This window comes from Phyllobates terribilis, unplaced genomic scaffold (assembly GCF_046119375.1).
Source record: "Phyllobates terribilis strain yellow unplaced genomic scaffold, ASM4611937v1 Scaffold_5__5_contigs__length_657084704, whole genome shotgun sequence".
NCBI classification, from domain to species: Eukaryota; Metazoa; Chordata; class Amphibia; order Anura; family Dendrobatidae; genus Phyllobates; species Phyllobates terribilis.
Genome location: NW_027362765.1, coordinates 574761809 through 574784415, shown reverse-complemented (window position 1 = coordinate 574784415; position 22607 = coordinate 574761809). Strand labels below are relative to the sequence as shown.

The 22607-nt window shown below is 46.3% G+C and overlaps 1 protein-coding gene across 3 annotated transcripts in view; it reads right to left on the bottom strand.

The window, feature by feature from the left end:
- LOC141273703 (poly(ADP-ribose) glycohydrolase-like) overlaps positions 1-14758 on the bottom strand; it is a 133438-nt gene extending 118680 nt beyond the window's left edge. For 2 of the 3 annotated variants that reach the window (XM_073685958.1, XM_073685960.1), the window contains exons 1-2: positions 14448-14758; positions 13093-13159 (exon numbers count right to left, since the gene is read on the bottom strand). In XM_073685958.1, the coding sequence (XP_073542059.1) occupies positions 13093-13159; positions 14448-14583 (203 nt within the window). In that variant the 5' untranslated portion in view covers positions 14584-14758. The remainder of the gene's footprint in view (positions 1-13092; positions 13160-14447) is intronic. The other variant, XM_073685961.1, reaches the window with a different exon arrangement.
- Between the last annotated feature and the right edge of the window lie 7849 nt (positions 14759-22607).

Genomic DNA, 22607 nt, shown 5'->3' with positions numbered 1-22607 from the left:
TTACTGTTAAGCGAATTTGGATTCCAAGAGGCAGTAAAAATTATGGCTGGGTATAGGATGGTGGCACAGCCTTCATGGCCCAGCAAAAATCAGATGGTGGTAATCATAGCGATAAAAGGTTACAGATGTTTAACCAGCACAAGTGGAATACAGCATCAAAAAAAAAAAAAAAAAAGAATCTGGCTGTATAAGCAATGTTGGGAGTCATCTACCAGAGCAGTTAGCAGCTGATGGTGGGAGTGCCACTTGTAGGACCCCCCACCAATCCCATACTGATGATCTATCCTATCCTCTCTCTCTGTCTTTTAGAAAAGAGTGTAAATAAAGGTGACTTCTGCCATATCATCACAAAATTATTGCCTTCGCATTAGTAACTCTTTACATAAGTATGGCAAGCCGTATCCTAAAGGCCCCGTCACACTTAGCGACGCTGCAACGATCCCGACAACGATACGACCTGTCAGGGATCGTTGCTGCGTCGCTATGTGGTCGCTGGTGAGCTGTCAAACAGACAGGCTCACCAACGATCAGGGGAGAAGCGACATCGTGGAAAGAATCTTTCCACGATGTCCTGCTCCGGTTACCAGCCTGCTGAAGCAGGAGCAGGCTGGTAACTATGGTAAACATCAGGTTACTAGGGGCACACGCGCACCTAGTAACCCGTTGTTTATCATGGTTACCACTCTGCTACAGTGAGCGGGAGGTTACCGATCACTTTAGCAGGCTCGTAACCATGATAAATAACGGGTTACTAGGAGCGCGTGTGCCCCTAGTAACCCGATGTTTACCATAGTTACCAGCCTGATCGCTGCTCCCGCTGGTCACACACAGCGATGTGTGCTGACCAGCGGGAGAACAAAGACCAAAAAATGGTCCAGGACACTTTGCAGCGATCAGCGACCTCACAGCAGGGGCCTGATCGTTGCAAAGTGTCACACATAGCGACATCGCTGGTGAGGTCGCTGTTGCGTCACCAAAACCGTGACACAGCAGCGATCTCGCTATGTGAGACGGGGGGCTTAAGTGTAAAAAAATGCACAAAGACTTTGTTTTACGCATCAGTATCTCATGATTACAGAGATTTCCTATGGTAAATCTGCCAGAACTCTTGTGCAATTTGAGCCAAAAGACAGTTGTACATACCCTGCACCACCCTTATTATGTGATTTAACACCTTGCTAGGCAAGGCAAGTTTACTGTAGGGAGCATAGCTTCACGTAAAATGGAGTGTGGCATAAAAGGGATATTTCACTTTTTTTTTTTTTTTATATATAAACATTTTTAAAACCATAGAAAAGATTTAAACAGTAAATTTTATTTTTTTTTTTTCAGCCAGTGGCATTTTTATATCCAGGTGTGTAAGTGTCAGAGCATGACACTAGCACACAGCAAATACAGTAGAAAATAGGACATAGGAGACTGCAGGCTGACACCAGCTGTATCTCCTATGTTGTGGCTCCATCAGCAGTGAGCTGGGCAAGTCCTCTGGCATACACAGTTCACAGTGGTCTCGGTGGGGTGGAAGCCAGGTGCCAAGTTATTGTGGCCCAGCACAACGCTGCTTAGAAATGATTGGCCCCGATAAAATAAAGCCTACACTCACCTCCAGTGGCGGCGATGTGCCAGCGGTGTGGGCACTCAAGTTCCTGGGGTTCCCATGAGGTTGTTGTGACATGTGACCCTGGCGCTCAATCAGTGCTGGCGTCACTGTCCCCGCCTTCGGACTAATTGAACATGAAGAGAAAGTCGGGGCTGCAGCTGCTCTCTGACTTCCTCTGATTGGGCGCCAGCATCATAACAGCACGGGTGACCCGGGGAGAGCGAGTGCCAAGCACGGGAGAGGAGCCAAGCGTGGGGTATGACAAGGAGTTGTTCAAGTAGTGGACAACATCTTTAAGTCATTTTTAACATTTTATGCAATTAAAAATAAATGGAAAAAATAAAAAAACAAAAAAAAATATTATATATATATATATTTATTATATATATATTTTTTGTTTTTTTACATTTTTGTCATTACCGTATATATTCCCTTCAAGTAGCCACCATTTTGGGGGGAAAAAAAGTAAGCCAACTTACATGCAATGTTAAATTACTGCATCTTTATGCCATCTAATCTATGAAATAGGAAGAACCACTATGATAAATGTGGCACATTTCAGGACTGTCTAATTTAAACTGCACTATTTAGAACACACTTTTAGTAACTGTCTGTACATAGCTTATGAATCTATTGGTTTATGGTAGTATAATATTCCTAAAATGCATCCAATGCATGCAGCATAATAGTAGGCAGCACAGCCAAGGGAAAACAAAACAAAAACCTCCCATGCCATGAAATACATTCAAATGACAGATCAGAAAATTACAAGTCCAATACTTTTGCACACTTCTTTTAAAAAAGAGAATTGATCAGAAGGATCAACCATCCTAAGCAGTCGACATGGGGATTCAGGTCATGGAAAGTTGAATAAAAGGATGCATTGATGTACTACCCTTCCACCCACAGTGACTGCTGTGAGATGAAAGCAGAAGAAGTGTTAGTGATCACTCTCTGCTCAGCCCTACTCTCAGCACTTTGTAATGACACAGCCCTGCAGTGAGGAGAGAAGACAGTCATCACAAGTCTCACACTGAGAAACCTGCTCTAAGCTATTGTAGGGGCATGTTCTTCTTTCTCCATTGTGTTGTTGGCAGCTTTTGATTGGTCAATGTCATACAGGACGAATTAGTACACACCCCCAGGATGTTATCTATCCAACCCATAGATCTTAACAGCTCATTTACTTATTTAGAAAAATGTGGATTTCTCTGGAATAAGACATTGTATCGCAAATATGAAGGTATGATTTTATTCAACATTCCATGACCTGCATACCCATACAGATGGCTTAGGAGGGTTGATACAGCTGTCATCTCAGTGTTCAAGTAGCCTCCTTATGTAGATTGAATATTAACCCCTTTACCCCCCAGGGTGGTTTGCACGTTAATGACCGGGCCAATTATTACAATTCTGACCACTGTCACTTTATGAGGTAATTACTCTGGAACGCTTCAACGGATCCCGCTGATTTTGAGAAAGTTTTTCCGTGACATATTGTACTTCATGATTGTGGTAAAATTTCTTCGATATCACTTGGGTTTATTCGTGAAAAAAATAAAATCGGAAATTTGTGAAAATTTCGCAAATTTTTATGCCCTTAAATCAGAGAGATATGTTACACAAAATAGTTAATAAATAACATTTCCCACATGCCTGCTTTGCATTAGCACAATTTTGGAACTAATTTTTTTTTTGTTAGGGAGCTATAAGGGTTAAAAGTTGACCAGCAATTTCTCATTTTTACAACAAAATTTACAAAAATTTTTTTTTTTTTTTTTTAGAGACCACATCACATTTGAAGTCACTTTGAGGGGCCTTTATGACAGAAAATACCCAAAAGTGACACCATTCTAAAAACTGCAAACCTCAAGATGCTCGAAACCACATTCAAGAAGTTTATTACCCTTCACGTGCTTCACAGGAATTTTTGGAATGGGAAGAAAAAAAAATTAACATTTAACTTTTTTTCACAAAAATGTTACTTTACACCCAAATTTTTTTATTTTCGCAAGGGTAACAGGAAAAAATGGACCCCAAAATTTGTTGTGCAATTACCAGTGAGCACGCAGATAGCCCATATGTGAGGAAAAACCACTGTTTGGGCGCACGGCAGGGCTCGGAAGGGAAGGAGCGCCATTTGACTTTTTGAATGTAAAGTTTGCTTGAATAATTAGCGGACGCCATGCTGCTTTTGGGGAGCCCCTGATGTGCCTAAACAGTGGAAAACCCCCACAAGTGACACCATTTTGGAAACTAGACCCACCAGGGAACTTCTCTAGATGTGTGGTGAGCACCTTGAACCCCCAGGTGCTTCACAGAAGTTTATAACATTGAACCGGAAAAATATAGTTTTCACATTTTTTTCAACAAAAATGTTTTTCATGCCCCAATTTTGCATTTTCATAAGGGTAACAGGAGAAATTGCACCATGCAATTTGTTGTGCAATTTCTCCTGAGTAAGCCGATACCTCATATGTGGGGAAAAAAAACTGGGCGCATGACAGGGTTCAGAAGGGAAGGAGCACCATTTGACTTTTTGAATGTAAAATTTGCTTGAATAATTAGCAGATGCTATGTTGCGTTTGGAGAGTCCCTGATGTGCCTAAATAGTGGAACCCCCCACCTCATGACTGCATTTTGGAAACTACACCCCTCCAGGATTTTATCAAGGGGTATAGTGAACATTTTGAACCCAGAGGTACGACACAGAGTTTGATAACATTAGGTCATCATATTGAATAAGTTGTCATTAGTCTTGAGTGCAAGTGCTCGCTATTTGAGTTTGCATCGGGTACTCGGGTATGCACCAAGTATCGCGGGTGCTCAAGTGACATGCTCGAGTCCCTGCCCTACACGTTTCACGGTTATTAGACACCCAAAAAAAAACATGTGGAGATCGCTCGTGCATGGCAGGCAATCCCAGCAGGGTTTTTTTGGCAGTATAACAGCTGCAAAACATTTGGGGCGGAGACTCGAGCAGGTCACTCGAGCACCTGCTATACTCGGTGCATACTCGAGCACCTGATGCAAACTCAAGTAGCGAGCACTTGCGCTCAACATTAGTCGCCATATCGTCATCATTTTTTTTTTCCTTTACTTCTGAAAAAATCCCAACCCTAGCCCTAGCACTAACCCTAACGTTTATTTTTCACACCGTTCCTCGTGCGATATAAATGATTGGACGTCTTTATTCTTCGGGTCGGTGCAATTACAGCGATGCCAGATTTATATTGTTTTGTTTATGATTGGCAGCTGTCACACACTAAAAGACGCATTTTTTTTGCAAAGACTAGTTTTTGCATCGTCATATTTTGAGAGATATCATTTTTCCATATTTCGGCCGACAGTCATGTGACAGCTTGCTTTTTTGCGGGATAAGTTGACGTTTTTATTGGTACCATTTTCGGGCACGTGACATTTTTTTCATCGCTTTCTATTCTGATTTTTAGAAGGCAGAATAAACAAAAAACAACAATTCAGGAATTGGGTTTTTTTTTATGCCGTTCTGCATGTGGTAAAATTGATAAGGCAGCTTTATTCTTGGGGGTCAGTACGCTTAAAGCAGTACCGCATTTATATTTTTTTATATTTTGGCGCTTTTACACAATAAAAACTATTTTATAGAAAAAATAACTGTTTTTGCATCGCTTTATTCTGAGAGCTATAACTTTTATTTTTCGGCCGTTGGAGCTGTATGGCGGCTTGTTTTTTTGCGGGACAACATGACGTTTTCAGCAGTACCATTTTTATTTACATTCTTCTTTTTGATCGCGTTTTATTCCATTTTTTTTTGGCGGTATGATGATAAAACATCGTTTTAGGCTTCGTTTTTTATTTTTTACCGTGTTCACTAAAGGGGTTAACTAGCGAGACACTTTTATAGATCAGGTCGCTCCGGACGCGGCGATACCAAATGTGTACTTTTATTGGTTTATTTATTTTTTCATAAGATTTATTTATGGGTACAATATAATATAATATAATATAATATATATATATATTTATATTTATTTATTTATTTTGCACTTTCTGACATTTTTATTACACTTTGTCCCACTATGGGACTTTCACTTTTTGCAGCCTAATCGGCTGTATAGCACAGGAATGCAGAATCATCCCTGTGCTATGCAGCCTGTCAGTGCTGCACAGGGAGAAGTTACTTTGGTTGTGCACTGCGCATGACCAAAGCAACTTCCTGCCTCCTGGTGACCCAGATGTTATCATGATGACATCGGGTCACCATGGCAACATCCGGGACAGAACTCAGACGCTGCGGGACGCCGCCAGAGAAGGTAAGTTGTAGCGCTGGCGTCCCTGCCCTCTGCTAGGCAGGGACGCTGCTCCCCTCACCGCTCTGCTCCGTGCCCGGCGTCCTCTCCCCGCTCTGCTGTCAGCGCGCGCTCCTGCCCGGCGTCCTCTCCTCGCTCTGCTGTCAGCGCGCGCTCCGTCCCGGCGTCCTCCTCCTGCTCTGCTCTCGGCGCGCGCTCCTTCCCGGCCCCTGTGCTTAGGGCGCGCGCGCGCGCGCGCGCGCGCTCCCCTCCTCTTAAAGGGGCCGCGCGCGCCGCCCTAAAGAGTCCCCGGCCAATGGCCGGAGGACTTCATCATATAAAAGGCACCTCCTCCAAAATGGAGGTGCCCGAGCAATGTTGTTTGCACCTGTGTCTCACCTGTGCTTCAGCCCTCAGGTCCCGTTGCCAGTTACCTGCCAGTTACCTGCCAGTTACCTGCCAGTTTCCTGCCAGTTTCCTGCTAGTTTACCTGCCAGTTACCTGCCTGATTCCTGCCTGAATACTTGTTACCTGTCTGCCAGTCTGAGGTCCGACGGTCTGCCTTACTACTCCTGTCAGTCTGTCTAAAGGACCAGCCTGCCCGCTCACCTGGGAGCGCATATCAGCTACCTGCCTGCTTGCCTGAGGTCCGACGGTCTGCCTTACTACTCCGGTCAGTCTGTCTATGGACCAGCTTGCCCGCTCACCTGGGAGCGCTTCTCCGTTATCTGCCTGCTTGCCAGCCCGGAGGCTCCGTTGTCACGTGCTGTGACCACCAGCTATCTCAGAGACTCTTGCCCGCTCACCTGGGAGCGCATCTCCGTTACCTGCCTGCTTGCCAGCCCGGAGGTCCCGTTGTCACGTGCGGTGACCACCAGCTATTCCAGAGACTCTTGCCCGCTCACCTGGGAGCGCTTCTCCGTTACCTACCTGCCTGCCAGCCCGGAGGTTCCGCCGTCACGTGCCGTGACCACCTGCTATTCCAGAGACTCTCGCTTGCTCACCTGGGAGCACACATCTACCATCTGCCTGCTAGCCTACCCGGAGGCTCTGCCATCACAGGTCGTACCTACCCCTTACCCAGAGACTGCCCTGATCACTTGCCGTAACTCCCTGTCCGTTCACCCAGAGACTGCCACCCGCTCCCTTACAAGGGCCGCCCCCTTGTATAGTAGCTCAGAGGTTCCGCCTCCTGGACCCGTTACAGTTTGCTCGGGCCATGGAACCCGGTGGCACCCAAGCTCCCTCGCTCTCGGACCTCTGTCTTGAACTGTCCCGTCAGAGGTCCCAACAGGAGACCATCCTGGGTCACCTGCGGAATGTTAATACTCGCCTAAACACTCTGTCTGATCCACCAACAACCTCCGCCAGTACCATGGTATCCTTTTCCGGACCCCGGCTCTCTGCACCTCCTCGCTTCGGAGGCGACTCCGTCCTGGCTCGGGGCTTCATAAATCAGTGCACCCTGCATTTTGAACTATTATCCCACCAGTTTAACTCCGACCGAGCCAAAATTGCCTTTATCATGTCCCATCTCACCGGGGAGGCCCTGGCCTGGCTAAATCCTCTATGGGAGAGAGGAGATCCCCTGGTGTCCGACTTGCCTGCCTTTCTCATGGCTTTCCGGAAAGCCTTCGACGAACCCGGACGGAGGACCTCATCCGCATCTTCTCTGCTTCGCCTCCGTCAGGGAAGCCTCACCGTGGGCCAATATGCCATACGGTTCCGTACCCTTGCCTCGGAGCTGGCCTGGGATAACGAAGCCCTGGTATCCGTCTTCTGGGAGGGTCTGTCCGGCCGTATTAAAGATGAACTTGCTGGTCGGGACATTCCTACCACTCTCGATGATCTAATAACCCTTGCCACCCGGATTGACCTACGGTTCCAGGAGCGTGCCAAAGAGGTCACCCGTGAGAGAAGGATTCTACGTCTAGCTCCTACTTTCCAGGAACCCGTCATTCCTTCCGTTTCTCCACAGGTACACTCTCCTGAGCCTATGCAGGTCGACCAGACCAAGATGGTCAAATCCCGTCAGGATTTCCGCCGTGCCGAGGGGAGCTGCTTCTACTGTGGCAGTAAGGAGCATCTGATCCGTGCCTGCCCGGAGAGGTCGGGAGAACGCCTGTATCTAGGTTCACTCAGAGGGGTCGATCTAGACAAAAATAAATCCTCTCCATCCCTGCTGTTGTCAGTCTCAATCATCTGCGGGGAGAATCGTTATTCCGAACTAGCCCAACTTGACTCTGGAGCAGCCGGAAATCTTATTTCACAGTCCCTGGTGGAGAAATTCTGCATCCCCACCAAACCTCTGGCTGTACCCTTGTCTGTTGTTGCCGTGGATGGGGGCCTCTTACCTCGCCCCATCCAATTCATCACCGAATCCATTACTCTGCAGGTGGGAATGCTGCATTCAGAGAGTATCTCCTTTCACGTTCTGCCTGGTCTCCCTCACGCCCTCTTGCTAGGTCTGCCTTGGCTCCAGAGACATGCACCCGTGCTTGACTGGCAAACCGGAGAAGTCCTTCACTGGGGACAGGCCTGTCATAAAACCTGCCTGGTTCCCGTCCATTCCGTCCGTCCCTCTCCTATCCCAGCTAATCTACCTGGACTTCCGATTCCTTATTGGTCTAGTGCTGATGTCTTTGTTAAGGAGGAGGCAGAGACATCACCACCTCATAGACCATGTGACTGCCCCATTGATCCCGCCAGAGTAATGCAGGTGGCTCCCGTGAGTCTAAATTGTCTCCCTCCTGGTAAGACGTTCGTATCGGTACCTGATCGGGAGAGAATCCTACACTGGGGTCATTCGTCTAAACTAGCTGACCACGCCGGTCGGAAAAAGACCCTCCAGCTTATTACCCGACACTACTGGTGGCCTAACCTGCACAAGGATGTTATGGACTTTGTTTCTGCCTGTGTGTCCTGCGCCCGCAACAAAGTTCCGAGACACCTGTCGGCCGGCCGCCTTCTTCCTCTGCCAGTACCTGCTGCCCCCTGGCAGCATTTAGCGATGGACCCTCCTCAATTCCGTCCTGGGGATAAAGTCTGGCTCTCGTCCAAATATGTCCGACTCAAGATCCCTTCCTATAAGTTAGGGTCTCGGTTCATCGGCCCACTGGTGGTCATCGGTCAGATCAACCCGGTAGCCTATAAATTGAAACTCCCGGCCAACTTACGGATCCCTAACTCCTTCCATGTATCTCTCCTCAAACCTGTGGTACTTAACTCTTTTTCTAAGTCTACAGGTACGCCTCCTGCTCTGGTTTCTGCTGAGGACAAGTTTGAGGTAGAGAACATTCTTGCCAGCAAAAGGGTAAGAGGAAAGACCTTTTTTCTGGTAGATTGGAGGGGGTTTGGTCCTGAGGAGAGAACGTGGGAGCCCCGGGAGAACATCCATGCCCCTCTCATCCTAGCTAAATTTCTGTCTGGCCTAAAAAAGGGGGGGCCTAAAGGGGGGGGTACTGTAGCGCTGGCGTCCCTGCCCTCTGCTAGGCAGGGACGCTGCTCCCCTCACCGCTCTGCTCCGTGCCCGGCGTCCTCTCCCCGCTCTGCTGTCAGCGCGCGCTCCTGCCCGGCGTCCTCTCCTCGCTCTGCTGTCAGCGCGCGCTCCGTCCCGGCGTCCTCCTCCTGCTCTGCTCTCGGCGCGCGCTCCTTCCCGGCCCCTGTGCTTAGGGCGCGCGCGCGCGCGCTCCCCTCCTCTTAAAGGGGCCGCGCGCGCCGCCCTAAAGAGTCCCCGGCCAATGGCCGGAGGACTTCATCATATAAAAGGCACCTCCTCCAAAATGGAGGTGCCCGAGCAATGTTGTTTGCACCTGTGTCTCACCTGTGCTTCAGCCCTCAGGTCCCGTTGCCAGTTACCTGCCAGTTACCTGCCAGTTACCTGCCAGTTTCCTGCCAGTTTCCTGCCAGTTTACCTGCCAGTTACCTGCCTGATTCCTGCCTGAATACTTGTTACCTGTCTGCCAGTCTGAGGTCCGACGGTCTGCCTTACTACTCCGGTCAGTCTGTCTATGGACCAGCTTGCCCGCTCACCTGGGAGCGCTTCTCCGTTATCTGCCTGCTTGCCAGCCCGGAGGCTCCGTTGTCACGTGCTGTGACCACCAGCTATCTCAGAGACTCTTGCCCGCTCACCTGGGAGCGCATCTCCGTTACCTGCCTGCTTGCCAGCCCGGAGGTCCCGTTGTCACGTGCGGTGACCACCAGCTATTCCAGAGACTCTTGCCCGCTCACCTGGGAGCGCTTCTCCGTTACCTACCTGCCTGCCAGCCCGGAGGTTCCGCCGTCACGTGCCGTGACCACCTGCTATTCCAGAGACTCTCGCTTGCTCACCTGGGAGCACACATCTACCATCTGCCTGCTAGCCTACCCGGAGGCTCTGCCATCACAGGTCGTACCTACCCCTTACCCAGAGACTGCCCTGATCACTTGCCGTAACTCCCTGTCCGTTCACCCAGAGACTGCCACCCGCTCCCTTACAAGGGCCGCCCCCTTGTATAGTAGCTCAGAGGTTCCGCCTCCCGGACCCGTTACATAAGTATAGCGCTTACCTCCTCTTGCCACTGGAATTTCGATCGCAGCATTTCGGGGATTAATGTGTAGGGAGCGGTGCAGGACCGCTCCCTGTACATTGTCACAGCTGACACCCGGTGCTATCAGCTGACACCCGGCGGTGATGTCGCCTGCACCGCTTGTGTGCGGGCGAAATCGCCAGGGCGTACTAATACGTATCAGGCCCAGGGCACAGATACTTATTAGTACGCACTGGGCTAGAAAGGGGTTAAAAAGTAACCATCATTTTAATTTTGGTTTCAGAAATCAATAGTACACATGAAAATAAGCAACTTTGTAATATATATTATCAGAACAATTTGCTTTCTTCTCTGCCAGAATTGATAGTTATCAAAATCCTCAATTCTGAGGTCTAAAGGGGTAACGTTTCACCTTGTCGAGAGTGACATGTTATGCATGTCAAGGTGAGGAGACATAAGCTGCAATACTCCTCTGGGAAATATCCAAATTGTCTCTTCAGAGAGGAAGAGGACTAGAACTCTGTTATCACCTATAGGAAGAAGCAATCCTAAAAGTCAATATTGACTCTTTAATGAGCCTTGTCATATGACTTTGGATAAAAGCCAGAGTCAAAATCTCAATTTGCAGACAGGGTACATCAAGATTCTGGCTCTGGCTTTTATCCTAAGTCATGTGACAAGGCTCTTTAAAGAGTCAATATTGACTTTTAGGATTGCTACTTCCAATAGGTGGCAATAGAGCTCTAGTCCTCTTCCTGTCTGAAGAGACAATTTGCATAAATTCTGAGGAAAAATCTGTATTCAGTGAAGACAGACTTTCCCATTACTGAGATAGGAGACGGCAGCTGCTACTGATGAGATTCTATATAGATAGAAGGGAGAGGAGGAGGGAGGAGCTCTGCTTGTAGTTCCTCCCCATCTACATAGAATTGTATCCACAGTAACTGCCATCTCCTATCTCAGTAATGGGAAAGTCTGTATTCAGTGAATACAGATTTTACCTCATAATTGAGAATCTTAATCAATTTTGTCAGAGAAAGAAACATTTCTCTGATAAGATATATTATAAAGTTGCTTATTTTCACATGCACTATTGATTTATTAAAAATTAAAACGACGATTACTCTTTAAAATGAGCAACCTAAAACTACTGGTCTGTAGCATCTTTCCACAGCAGCCCTCAGGTCCATACTGATATTTGCTGGGTGCACCAATAAGTTATTGGAACACCCCATTTACTTGGAGCATATTAATCATTAGTCTAATTCTTAGATTTTGCCATGTGAGGCTTCAGCCAGTCAAGCATTGTCCGTCTAGTAGTTGGGGGCTAGAAAACGTGGTATTACACTGCGGCCAGTGTAATTCAATAATGGCTTCGATATGCCAAAACAGGAGCTGCTCAGAGTGACATCTGGTGCAGGTCACCCTTCTATATGGCGTTCATGTACTTTAATAAGTCATATAAGTGTTGTCTTCATGAGAACTCAAGTGGTGCTGTGTGACAACTTATCAGACCAGCCATTAGATGGGAATGGCAAGAATATAATAAATAATTGTTATAGCGACAACATATTTACAATTCAGAGGCGACATGTACAGACATTAAAGATATTACCAAGTAACACATAATTCAACAGTTACAGGAGTGACGGCCCTGCATGCAAGATTACAATCTATAAAGAAATGGGGGGAGGGGGGCGACGACGACACAATAGGTAAAAAGTGATAGTAATGTATGGTGCAGTCAAAAGTATAAGGATAGGGTCATTAGTCTAGATATTAATATTATAATAAGTAATAAGAGTGAGATTAGTGAGGATAGGCGTTTTAGGCCATGCTTAAAGCTGTGGATACTGGAAATTAATCAAATTGTCTAGGGTAGAGCATTCCAGAGAACTGATGCAGCACAACTATAAATGTTGAGATTACAGAGTTTAAGTCTTCAGTTATTGACAGAAAGGAGAGAATTGGTAGGGTGGTAGACAGAAGAGGGAAGAGATGTAGGGCAGTGCAAAACTGTGGAGAGGATGGGAAACGTAGCAGACAGAAGAGGGAAGAGATTTAGGGCAGTGCAGAACTGTGGAGAGGATGGGTAACGTAGCAGACAGAAGAGGGAAGAGATTTAGGGCAGTGCAGAACTGTGGAGAGGATGGGTAACGTAGCAGACAGAAGAGGGAAGAGATTTAGGGCAGTGCAGAACTGTGGAGAGGATGGGTAACGTAGCAGACAGAAGAGGGAAGAGATGTAGGGCAGTGTAGAACTGTGGAGAGGATGGGTAACGTAGCAGACAGAAGAGGGAAGAGATGTAGGGCAGTGCAGAACTGTGGAGAGGATGGGTAACGTGGCAGACATGTGAGAGATGTAGAGCGATGCAGAACTGTAGAGCACGTGTAGGGTGGTAGGCAGAAGGGAGGTGCAACACTGTGGGGAGGTTAGGTAGACTAGTAGACAGTGGAGAGATGTATGGCGGTGCACAACTGTGGAGAGCTTTGTGGGCGACAGTGATACATTTATATTGGACTTTGCAGTGGATGGGCGACCAACGCAATGACGGCTGGATGCAATAGGGTAATTAGGACATGGGTATGCTGGAGTTCATGAATGGTCACATTATAAATCAGCTACAATCTGAGGATTACACATCATCAAGTATTTTTTTATGGAGTTAATATAAAGCATATTAATAACTCACCTTTTAATCTTGTCTGTCCGCCTTCCTTTATGTTCCAACCAAGAATGAAGGGTCCTCTGTTTAAAAACTGTAAAATAAGAAGATAAAGCGTTCTTTGTAGCAGACATGGATTAACTAGCCCCGGCTTAGAGGTGTGCACAAGAAATAGCACGAAGCACATGACTTGTCCTAAAACCAGGACTCATTGGTAGAAACCAATAACGTTTTCCTTGATTGTACCAGGAGATAGAAAATAACTTATGATCTAGGGAAGCGGTAGGTAAAATACTATGATTACCAGTGACCGGCACCTCCGGCTCCTAGGAATGTTTAACAAATGCATACTGAACCAACAGGGCAGATATTGAGGATTTACACCATTTTCGGGCATGGACGCTGTCACATTTACTCTTGGCATTGTGTAAGAAGTTGCACTTTCTTTTGTGTAAGACAATGTAGACAATTATTATTGATGTATGACATACATAGCACAAATGTGTGGCCCTCTAGACAATATTACAGACAGTGGCATGGATGGCTCTGTAATCTCAAAATACTTATTTCTAGGGTTAAAAACGGTTGTGGCATAAAGTAAGCCAACTGTGAATTGGGAAAAATTCTAGCAGGATGCGCCAAATAGTACAATGTGCACAAGTGTGAGAAATTTACAACATCTTTTAGTTGCCAGGTCCAAGCTCACACTGGCTACCTATTCGGCTGCATTAGTGAATCGGGTCATTGTGTTTGATCTGGAAACAATATTTCCGCTATTTTTTGTTATTTTGGCACTTGAATCTGAAAACATTTGCTGGGGTTTCTGATCTACAGATCTGTGTAGTGACTTCCAAGGTTTCCTGCAGACACTTCCCATGAGGAGCCAAGTCACATGATGATAAACCAAGGGTCCCACTAAAAGTGACATTCATATCAATAAGGGACTATTAGAGGCTGCTGTAGGGCTCTGGACCTCCTGGTGAAGAGGGGTGTCTGGGGTATTAAGACCCCCTTCTGAACAACATGACAAAAGTAGTGGGACGCGGGGTGGACTCATTGTCTAAAAATTAACACCTTTTTATGCATAACCACCGGAGATGGAGAGCGCCCCTCCTGGTAGAGATGCATACTTTAGGACTCACTGGTAGTCCGCTCCAGTAGAACACGCACCATGCAGAGCGGAGGGGTACCACCCACTAGTATACACTGAAGGACACTGGTGGGACCCCCCCCATACGCACACACAGGGTCCCTTCTGATAAGGGGGTGGATACAATCACCTGCCCCGTGCTGACGCCATACAGGGGGAGCAGCAGGAGAAAGTGAAAGTGCCGGGTGTCACACCCGTAAAGCGCAGGCATGTGATGACCCTACTGCTTCACCTCTGTTCCCCACGGTGCTGCTGGGGTCCCGGCTTCCCGGGGAGCCCCTCTCTCTCTCACAGCCCTCGGCAACTTCTGCTTCTCCTCTCCGGAGCCTCTTGCTGCAGGGTTCCTCCACCTCGGAGCCCGCACTCATTGCTCCGCACACGCCTCCGGGGAGTGTCTGCTCATCATGAGTCGCGACTTACTCCCCTGGACGGAAACAATCAGGAAGCTGATAGTCCCGAACTTTAGCGATGACCCCCTAACACTTGCGCAGTCTCAGTACATCGGGCACGCATGCGCACTCAGCGCTAAGGAGCCAATAGCTGTCATTGCCTACACCCGGAAGAAAAAAAGCGAAAGGCAAATCAGACAACCAGAAACTGGAGCCGTAACGCATGGAAACTGTCGCAAAACAGGATCTCTAAGGCCACGGTCGCGTCTAGAGTGGAGTGGCTCCTGTGAGTGTCTCCTTCCAGCCACTCCACTCTAGACGGCTCACTAGTGAGATGACCAGACTGGGGGGCTGTAGTGAGGTCACCGGAGCCTCCACTCCACACAGGTCAGCGCTGAGGTGACCGGAGGGGAGCGAGGTCCTCACAGCCCCAGTGTAGACGGCTCAGCCGTGACAGGACGAGTCAGGAGCTCCTCAGACTCGCTCCATTCTGGTCTCCTCGTCACAGACCGGCCGGAGTGCAGTGAGGAGGGTAATGAGCCCAGGAATGATGACATTACAGGGGACGTACTAAACTGCATATTGGGAAGATGGGCTGCAATGCTAGACTCGACCACTAGATGGCATCACATTTTTCAAATGCAGACCAGGAAATGACTTCTGGCCTTGATACTGGATTATGAGAAGCTGCAGTTTTTAACTCTTGTTGACCTGTAATATAGAAAGGAATCAGAGGGAATTCAATGGAAATGCTTAAATGAATCAGAACATAAACAGGGCTGGATTAATGTTTAATAATAGAACCAGGGAAAAAAAGATTGTAACTATTTGGGATTATGTGTAGAATATCGGGGTTACACACGCCTGGTGATATATCTCATCAACATCTCATAGGAATATAGGTATAACTATTGTTCTGTATGGGGATTATGGGTGAAATATCACAAATACACATGCCCAGGAACATATTTCATCTACTTCTCATAGGAATATGGGTATAACTATTGCTCTGTATGGGGATTATGGGTGAAATATCACAAATACACATGCCCAGGAACATATTTCATCTACATTCAATAGGAATATAGGTATAACTGTAATGCAGGTGCCGGAATGCAACGCACAGAGACACAAGGCGAGAACAGTCAGAGATTAATATAAACAGTTATTTATATATATATATATAACAGGTATTCTGAACAAGGGATTGGCAAAAAGTGTAATGAACAGTAATTTGAAATGTTGGCAAAATACGAAGTCTCTCAAAGTGATGTGTTGCCCTAAATCATGGGAGACACCACGTGAGTTCTTTAACTCTGCATATGGCCCTAGCGGGGGTCATGGGTTATTCCCGCTAGGCCAAAAGTCTTTTCCAGACAAATTCAATTAGATCGCGTTGAGCTTCTTTAGTCCCAACCGTTCCCCTCCCAACCTGAGTACCTAAACCCAATTGGCCCCAGTACCGTGAGTGAACAGTAGAAGTGACGGCCCTGTTCACGTATGCAGCTCGTCTGCCTTCATTGGCATGACTTTCCTGGGGCAGCCGTCTCTCAACTCCTCTCTGCTTGACTGTTGGAGGCAGTCTCTCAAGCCTTGGGTAGGGGGGTCCAGACCTGGTCTGTCGGCGGGCGACGTCGGGTTTCGCGAACTCACTCAGCACCGCAAGCAGGTTCCGAGTCTCCTCAGGCACAGCACTCGGGTCACATCTGTAAGGGATCCGGAGCTCTTCCACCGGCGCCCGCCTGTGGCACCTCACAGGCCTCTGGCGTAGGCCTGCGACGCGGGGCTTCTCAGCACGCAGAGAACACGTCTGATCCTCTCTGCTGCTTGGCACGCTGGCCTCTTATCTCCAGGAACTCCTTCCTGGAAGTCACCTGACCGGGTCCAGCGTCTAAATCTGCTCTCCCCTCCCTGAGGGGTGCCATGCATACCAGGATGGGGATGGGGGCCACGTATAATAGGAAGGGGGAACATATCTACCAGGATGGGGGATATTATCAGAATTGGGGGACATTACCCCTATACCACTGTCAGCAGCAGACCCTTTCCCCCTTAACAGTGCATCGTGACCCCATTTTTTGTTTACATTATTTTTCTATTTTCCTCCTCTAAAACCTAGGGAACACTTAAACAACAGAATATAACGCCAAGTAAATCAAACTTCTGTGAAATCAAACTGTCTACTTAGGAAGCAACACTGATTGACAATCAATTTCACATGCTGTTGTGCAAATGGAATAGACAATAGATGGAAATTATTGGCAGTTATCAAGACACACCCAATAAAGGAGTGGTTCTGCAGGTGGAGACCACAGACCACATCTCAGTACCAATGCTTTCTGGCTGATGTTTTGGCCACTTTTGAATGTTGGTTGCTCAGGTAGTGCAGCTCATCCCGGATGGCACATCAATGCGAGCTGTGGCAAGAAGGTTTGCTGTGTCTGTCAGCGTAGTGTCCAGAGGCTGGAGGCGCTACCAGGAGAAAGGCCAGTACACCAGGAGACGTGGAGGGGGCCATAGGAGGGCAACAACCCAGCAGCAGGACCGCTACCTCCGCCTTTGTGCAAGGAGGAGCACTGCCAGAGCCCTGCAAAATGACCTCCAGCTGGCCACAAATGTGCATGTGTCTGCACAAATGGTTAGAAACCGACTCCATGAGGGTGGTATGAGGGCCCGACGTCCCCAGATGGGGGTTGTGCTCACAGCCCAACACTGTGCAGGATGCTTGGCATTTGCCACAGAACACCAGGATTGGCAAAGTCACCACTGGCGCCCTGTGCTCTTCACAGATGAAAGCAGGTTCACACTGAGCACATGTGACAAATGTGACAGTCTGGAGACGCCGTGGAGAGCGATCTGCTGCCTGCAACATCCTTCATGACCGGTTTGGCAGTTGGTCAGTAATGGGGTGGGGTGGCATTTCTTTGGATGGCCACACAGCCCTCCATGTGCTCGCCAGAGGTAGCCTGACTGCCATTAGGTACCGAGGTGAGATCTTCAGACCCCTTGTGAGACCATATGTGTCAGCAGTTCCTGCAAGATGAATGCATTGAAGATGTTGACTGGCCCGCCTGTTCCCCAGACCTGAATCCGATTGAGCACATCTGGGACATCATGTCTCGCTCCATCCAGCAGCGTCACGTTGCACCACAGACTGTTCAGGAGTTGGCGGATGCTTTAGTCCAGGTCTGGGAGGAGATCCCACAGGAGACCATCCGCAACCTCATCAGGAGCATGCCAAGGCATTGTAGGGAGGTCATACAGGCACATGGAGGCCACACACAATACTGAGCCTCATTTTGACTTGTTTTAAGGACATTACATCAAAGTTGGATCAGCCTGTAGTGTGTTTTTCCACTTTAACTTTGGGGGTGACTCCAAATCCAGGCCTCCATTGGTTAATAAATTTGATTTCCATTGATGATTTTTGTGTGATTTTTTTGTCAGCACATTCAACTTTGTACAGAACAAAGTATTCAATGAGAATATTTCATTCATTCAGATCTAGGATGTGTTATTTGAGTGTTCCCTTTATTTTTTTTACCAGTGTACATATATAACCCCCCCCCCAGCGACATTCGGACTATAAGACGCACCCCCCATTTTCCTCCAAAATTTTGGAGGCAAAAAGTGCGTCTTATAGTCCGAAAAATACGGTATATATATATATATACAGTACAGACCAAAAGTTTGGACACACCTTCTCATTTAACGATTTTTCTGTATTTTCATGACTATGAAAATTGTACATTCACACTGAAGGCATCAAAACTATGAATTAACACATGTGGAATTATATACTTAACAAAAAAGTGTGAAACAACTGAAAATATGTCTTATATTCTAGGTTCTTCAAAGTAGCCACCCTTTGCTTTGATGACTGCTTTGCACACTCTTGGCATTCTCTTGATGAGCTTCAAGAGGTAGTCACCGGAAATGGTTTTCACTTCACAGGTGTGCCCTGTCAGGTTTAATAAGTGGGATTTCTTGCCTTATAAATGGGGTTGGGACCATCAGTTGTGTTGTGCAGAAGTCTGGTGGATACACAGCTGATAGTCCTACTGAATAGACTGTTAGAATTTGTATTATGGCAAGAAAAAAGCAACTAATTAAAGAAAAACGAGTGGCCATAATTACTTTAAGAAATGAAGGTCAGTCAGTGCGAAAAATTGGGAAAACTTTGAAAGTGTCCCCAAGTGCAGATGCAAAAACCATCAAGCGCTACAAAGAAACTGGCTCACATCAGGACCGCCCCAGGAAAGGAAGACTAAGAGTCACCTCTGCTTCTGAGGATAAGTTTATCCGAGTCACCAGCCTCAGAAATTTCAGGTTAACAGCAGCTCAGATTAGAGACCAGGTCAATGCTACACAGAGTTCTAGCAGCAGACACATCTCTACAACTGTTAAGAGGAGACTGTGCAGCAGGCCTTCATGGTAAAATAGCTGCTAGGAAACCACTGCTAAGGACAGGCAACAAGCAGAAGAGACTTGTTTGGGCTAAAGAACACAAGGAATGGACATTAGACCAGTGGAAATCTGTGCTTTGGTCTGATGAGTCCAAATTTGAGATCTTTGGTTCAAATCACCCTGTCTTTGGCCGACGCAGAAAAGGTGAACGGATGGACTCTACATGCCTGATTCCCACCGTGAAGCATGGAGGAGGAGGTGTGATGGTGTGGGGGTGCTTTCCTGGTGACACTGTTGGGGATTTATTCAAAATTGAAGGTACAGTTATATGAAAAAGTTTGGGCACCCCTATTAATCTTAAGCTTAATGTTTTCTTAAAATTGGTGTTTTTGCAACAGCTATTTCAGTTTGATATATGTAATAACTGTTGGACACAGTAATGTTTCTGCCTTTAAATGAGGTTTATTGTACTAACAGAAAATGTGCAATCTGCATTCAAACAAAATTTGACAGGTGCATAAGTATGGGCACCCTTATCATTTTCTTGTTTTAAATACTCCTACCTACTTTTTACTGACTTACTAAAGCCCTTTTTTTGGTTTTGAAACCTCATTGAGCTTTGAACTTCATAGCCAGGTGTATGCAATCATGAGAAAAGCTACTTAAAGTGGCCACTTGCAAGTTGTTCTCCTGTTTGAATCTCCTCTGAAGAGTGGCATCATGGGCTCCTCAAAACAACTGTCAAATGATCTGAAAACAAAGATTATTCAACATAGTTGTTCAGGGGAAGGATACAAAAAGCTTTCTCAGAGATTTAACCTGTCAGTTTCCACTGTGAGGAACATAGTAAGGAAATGGAAGAACACAGGGACAGTTCTTGTTAAGGCCAGAAGTGGCAGGCCAAGAAAAACATCAGAAAGGCAAGAAGAAGAATGGTGAGATCAGTCAAGGACAATCCTCAGACCACCTCCAGAGAGCTGCAGCATCAACTTGCTGCAGATGGTGTCACTGTGCATCGGTCATCTATACTTTGCACAAGGAGAAGCTGTATGGGAGAGTGATGCGAAAGAAGCCGTTTCTGCAAGCACGCCACAAACAGAGTCGGCTGAGGTATGCAAAAGCACATTTGGAGAAGCCAATTTCTTTTTGGAAGAAGGTCCTGTGGACTGATGAAACCAAGATTGAGTTGTTTGGTCATGCAAAAAGGCGTTATGCATGGCGGCAAAAAAACACAGGATTCCAAGAATAACACTTGCTACCCACAGTAAAATTTGGTGGAGGTTCCATCATGCTTTGGGGCTGTGTGGCCAATGCCGGCATCGGGAATCTTGTTAAAGTTGAGGGACGCATGGATTCCACTCAGTATCAGCAGATTCTTGACAATAATGTTCAAGAATCAGTGATAAAGTTGAAGTTACGCAGGGGATGGATCTTTCAGCAAGACAATGATCCAAAACACCGCTCCAAATCTACTCAGGCATTCATGCAGAGGAACAATTACAATGAATCATAGAATCATAGAATGGTTGAGTTGGAAGGGACCTCCTGGGTCATCTGGTCCAACCCCCTGCTCAAAGCAGGATTCACTAAATCATCTCAGACAGATGTCTGTCCAGCCTCTGTTTGAAGACGTCCATTGAAGGGGAACTCACCACCTCTCGTGGCAGCCTGTTCCACTCATTAATCACCCTAACTGTCAAAAAGTTTTTTCTAATATCTAATCTGTGTCTCCTCCCATTTAGTTTCATCCCATTGCTTCTAGTCTTTCCTTGTGCAAATGAGAATAAAGATGATCCTTCTACAATGTGACAGCCCTTGACATATTTGTAGACAGCTATTAAGTCTCCTCTCAGTCTTCTTTTTTGCAAGCTAAACATTCCCAAATCCTGCAACCGTTCCTCATAGGACATGGTTTGCAGACCAGTCACCATTCTGGTCGCTCTTCTCTGAACTTGCTCCAGTTTGTCTATGTCTTTTTTAAAATGTGGTGCCCAAAACTGTACACAGTATTCCAGATGAGGTCTGACCAAAGAGGAGTAAAGACCGATAATGACTTCACGTGATCTAGACTGTATGCTTCTGTTAATACATCCCAGAATTGTATTTGCCTTTTTTGCTGCTGCATCACACTGTTGACTCATGTTTAGTCTATGATCTATTAGTATACCTAAGTCTTTTTCACATGTACTGTTGCTTAGCTCTATTCCTCCCATTCTGTATATGCTTTTTTCATTTTTATTGCCCAGATGTAGTACTTTGCATTTTTCCCTGTTAAAAACCATTCTGTTGGTTGCTGCCCACTGCTCCAGTTTATTTAGGTCTTTTTGAATCCTCTCTCTTCTCTAGTATTAGCTATCCCTCCTAGCTTTGTGTCATCAGTAAATTTAATCAGTTTACCCTCAATTCCTTCATCTAAATCATTGATAAAGATGTTGAACAATACAGGTCCCAGGACGGAGCCCTGTGGTACCCCACTTGAGACATTCATCCAGCTGGATGTGAAGCCATTTACAACCACCCTTTGAGTCCGATCACTAAGCCAGTTATGAATCCACCTAACAGTTGCCTGGTCCATTGCATACTTGGTCATTTTTTCAATAAGGATAGTGTGAGATACTTTGTCAAATGCTTTGCTGAAGTCAAGATATACTATATCTACAGCATTTCCCTGATCCACCCAGTCAGTGATTATGTCATAGAAGGAAATTAAGTTAGTCTGACATGACTTGTTAGTTACAAACCCATGCTGACTCTGGTTAATCACTTCATTCTTATCCATGTACTTACATACATGTTGTTTAATAATTTGTTCAAAGATCTTTCCTGGTATAGAAGTCAGACTCACCGGCCTATAGTTCCCTGGGTCCACCTTCTTCCCCTTTTTGAAGATAGGAACAACATTTGCTCTTCTCCAGTCTTCTGGGACTTCTCCTGTTCTCCAAGAATTTTCAAAGATTATGGAGAGTGGTTCTAAAATTTCTTCTACGATCTCCTTCAGTACTCTGGGGTGTAATTCATCTGGACCTGGAGACTTGAACTCATTTATGTTAGCTAAATATTCCCTCACAATCTTTCTGTTTACAGATAACTTTGATTCCTCTATTCCTTTAAAAGGACAGTGAAGATCAGTTGATGTTACATTTTCTTTCTGAGAGAAAACAGATGCAAAATAGGAATTAAAAAGTTCGGCCTTCTCAACATCCTCTCTTACCATTTCTCCATTTTCATCCTGTAAAAATCCTATAGCATCTTTGACTTTTCTTTTACTTTTGACATACCCCCAAAATCCTTTTTTATTGCTTTTGACATCTCTTGCAAGCCTTAATTCATTGTCAGCTTTAGCTAACCTGATACGTGCCCTGCAGGATCTGCAGACTGCATTATAATCTTCTTTAGATATGCCTCCCTCTTTCCATTTAATAAACATTTCTTTCTTTCTTTTTAGCATGTGTTTAAGTTCTGTGTTCATCCATCCTGGTTTCCTTAAATGCTTCCCATTCTTCCTACTTTTCGGGATTGTTAACGATTGTGCTTTGAGAATCTCATTTTTAAAAATTTCCCATCCTTCCTGGACATTTTTGTCCTTAAGGACATCC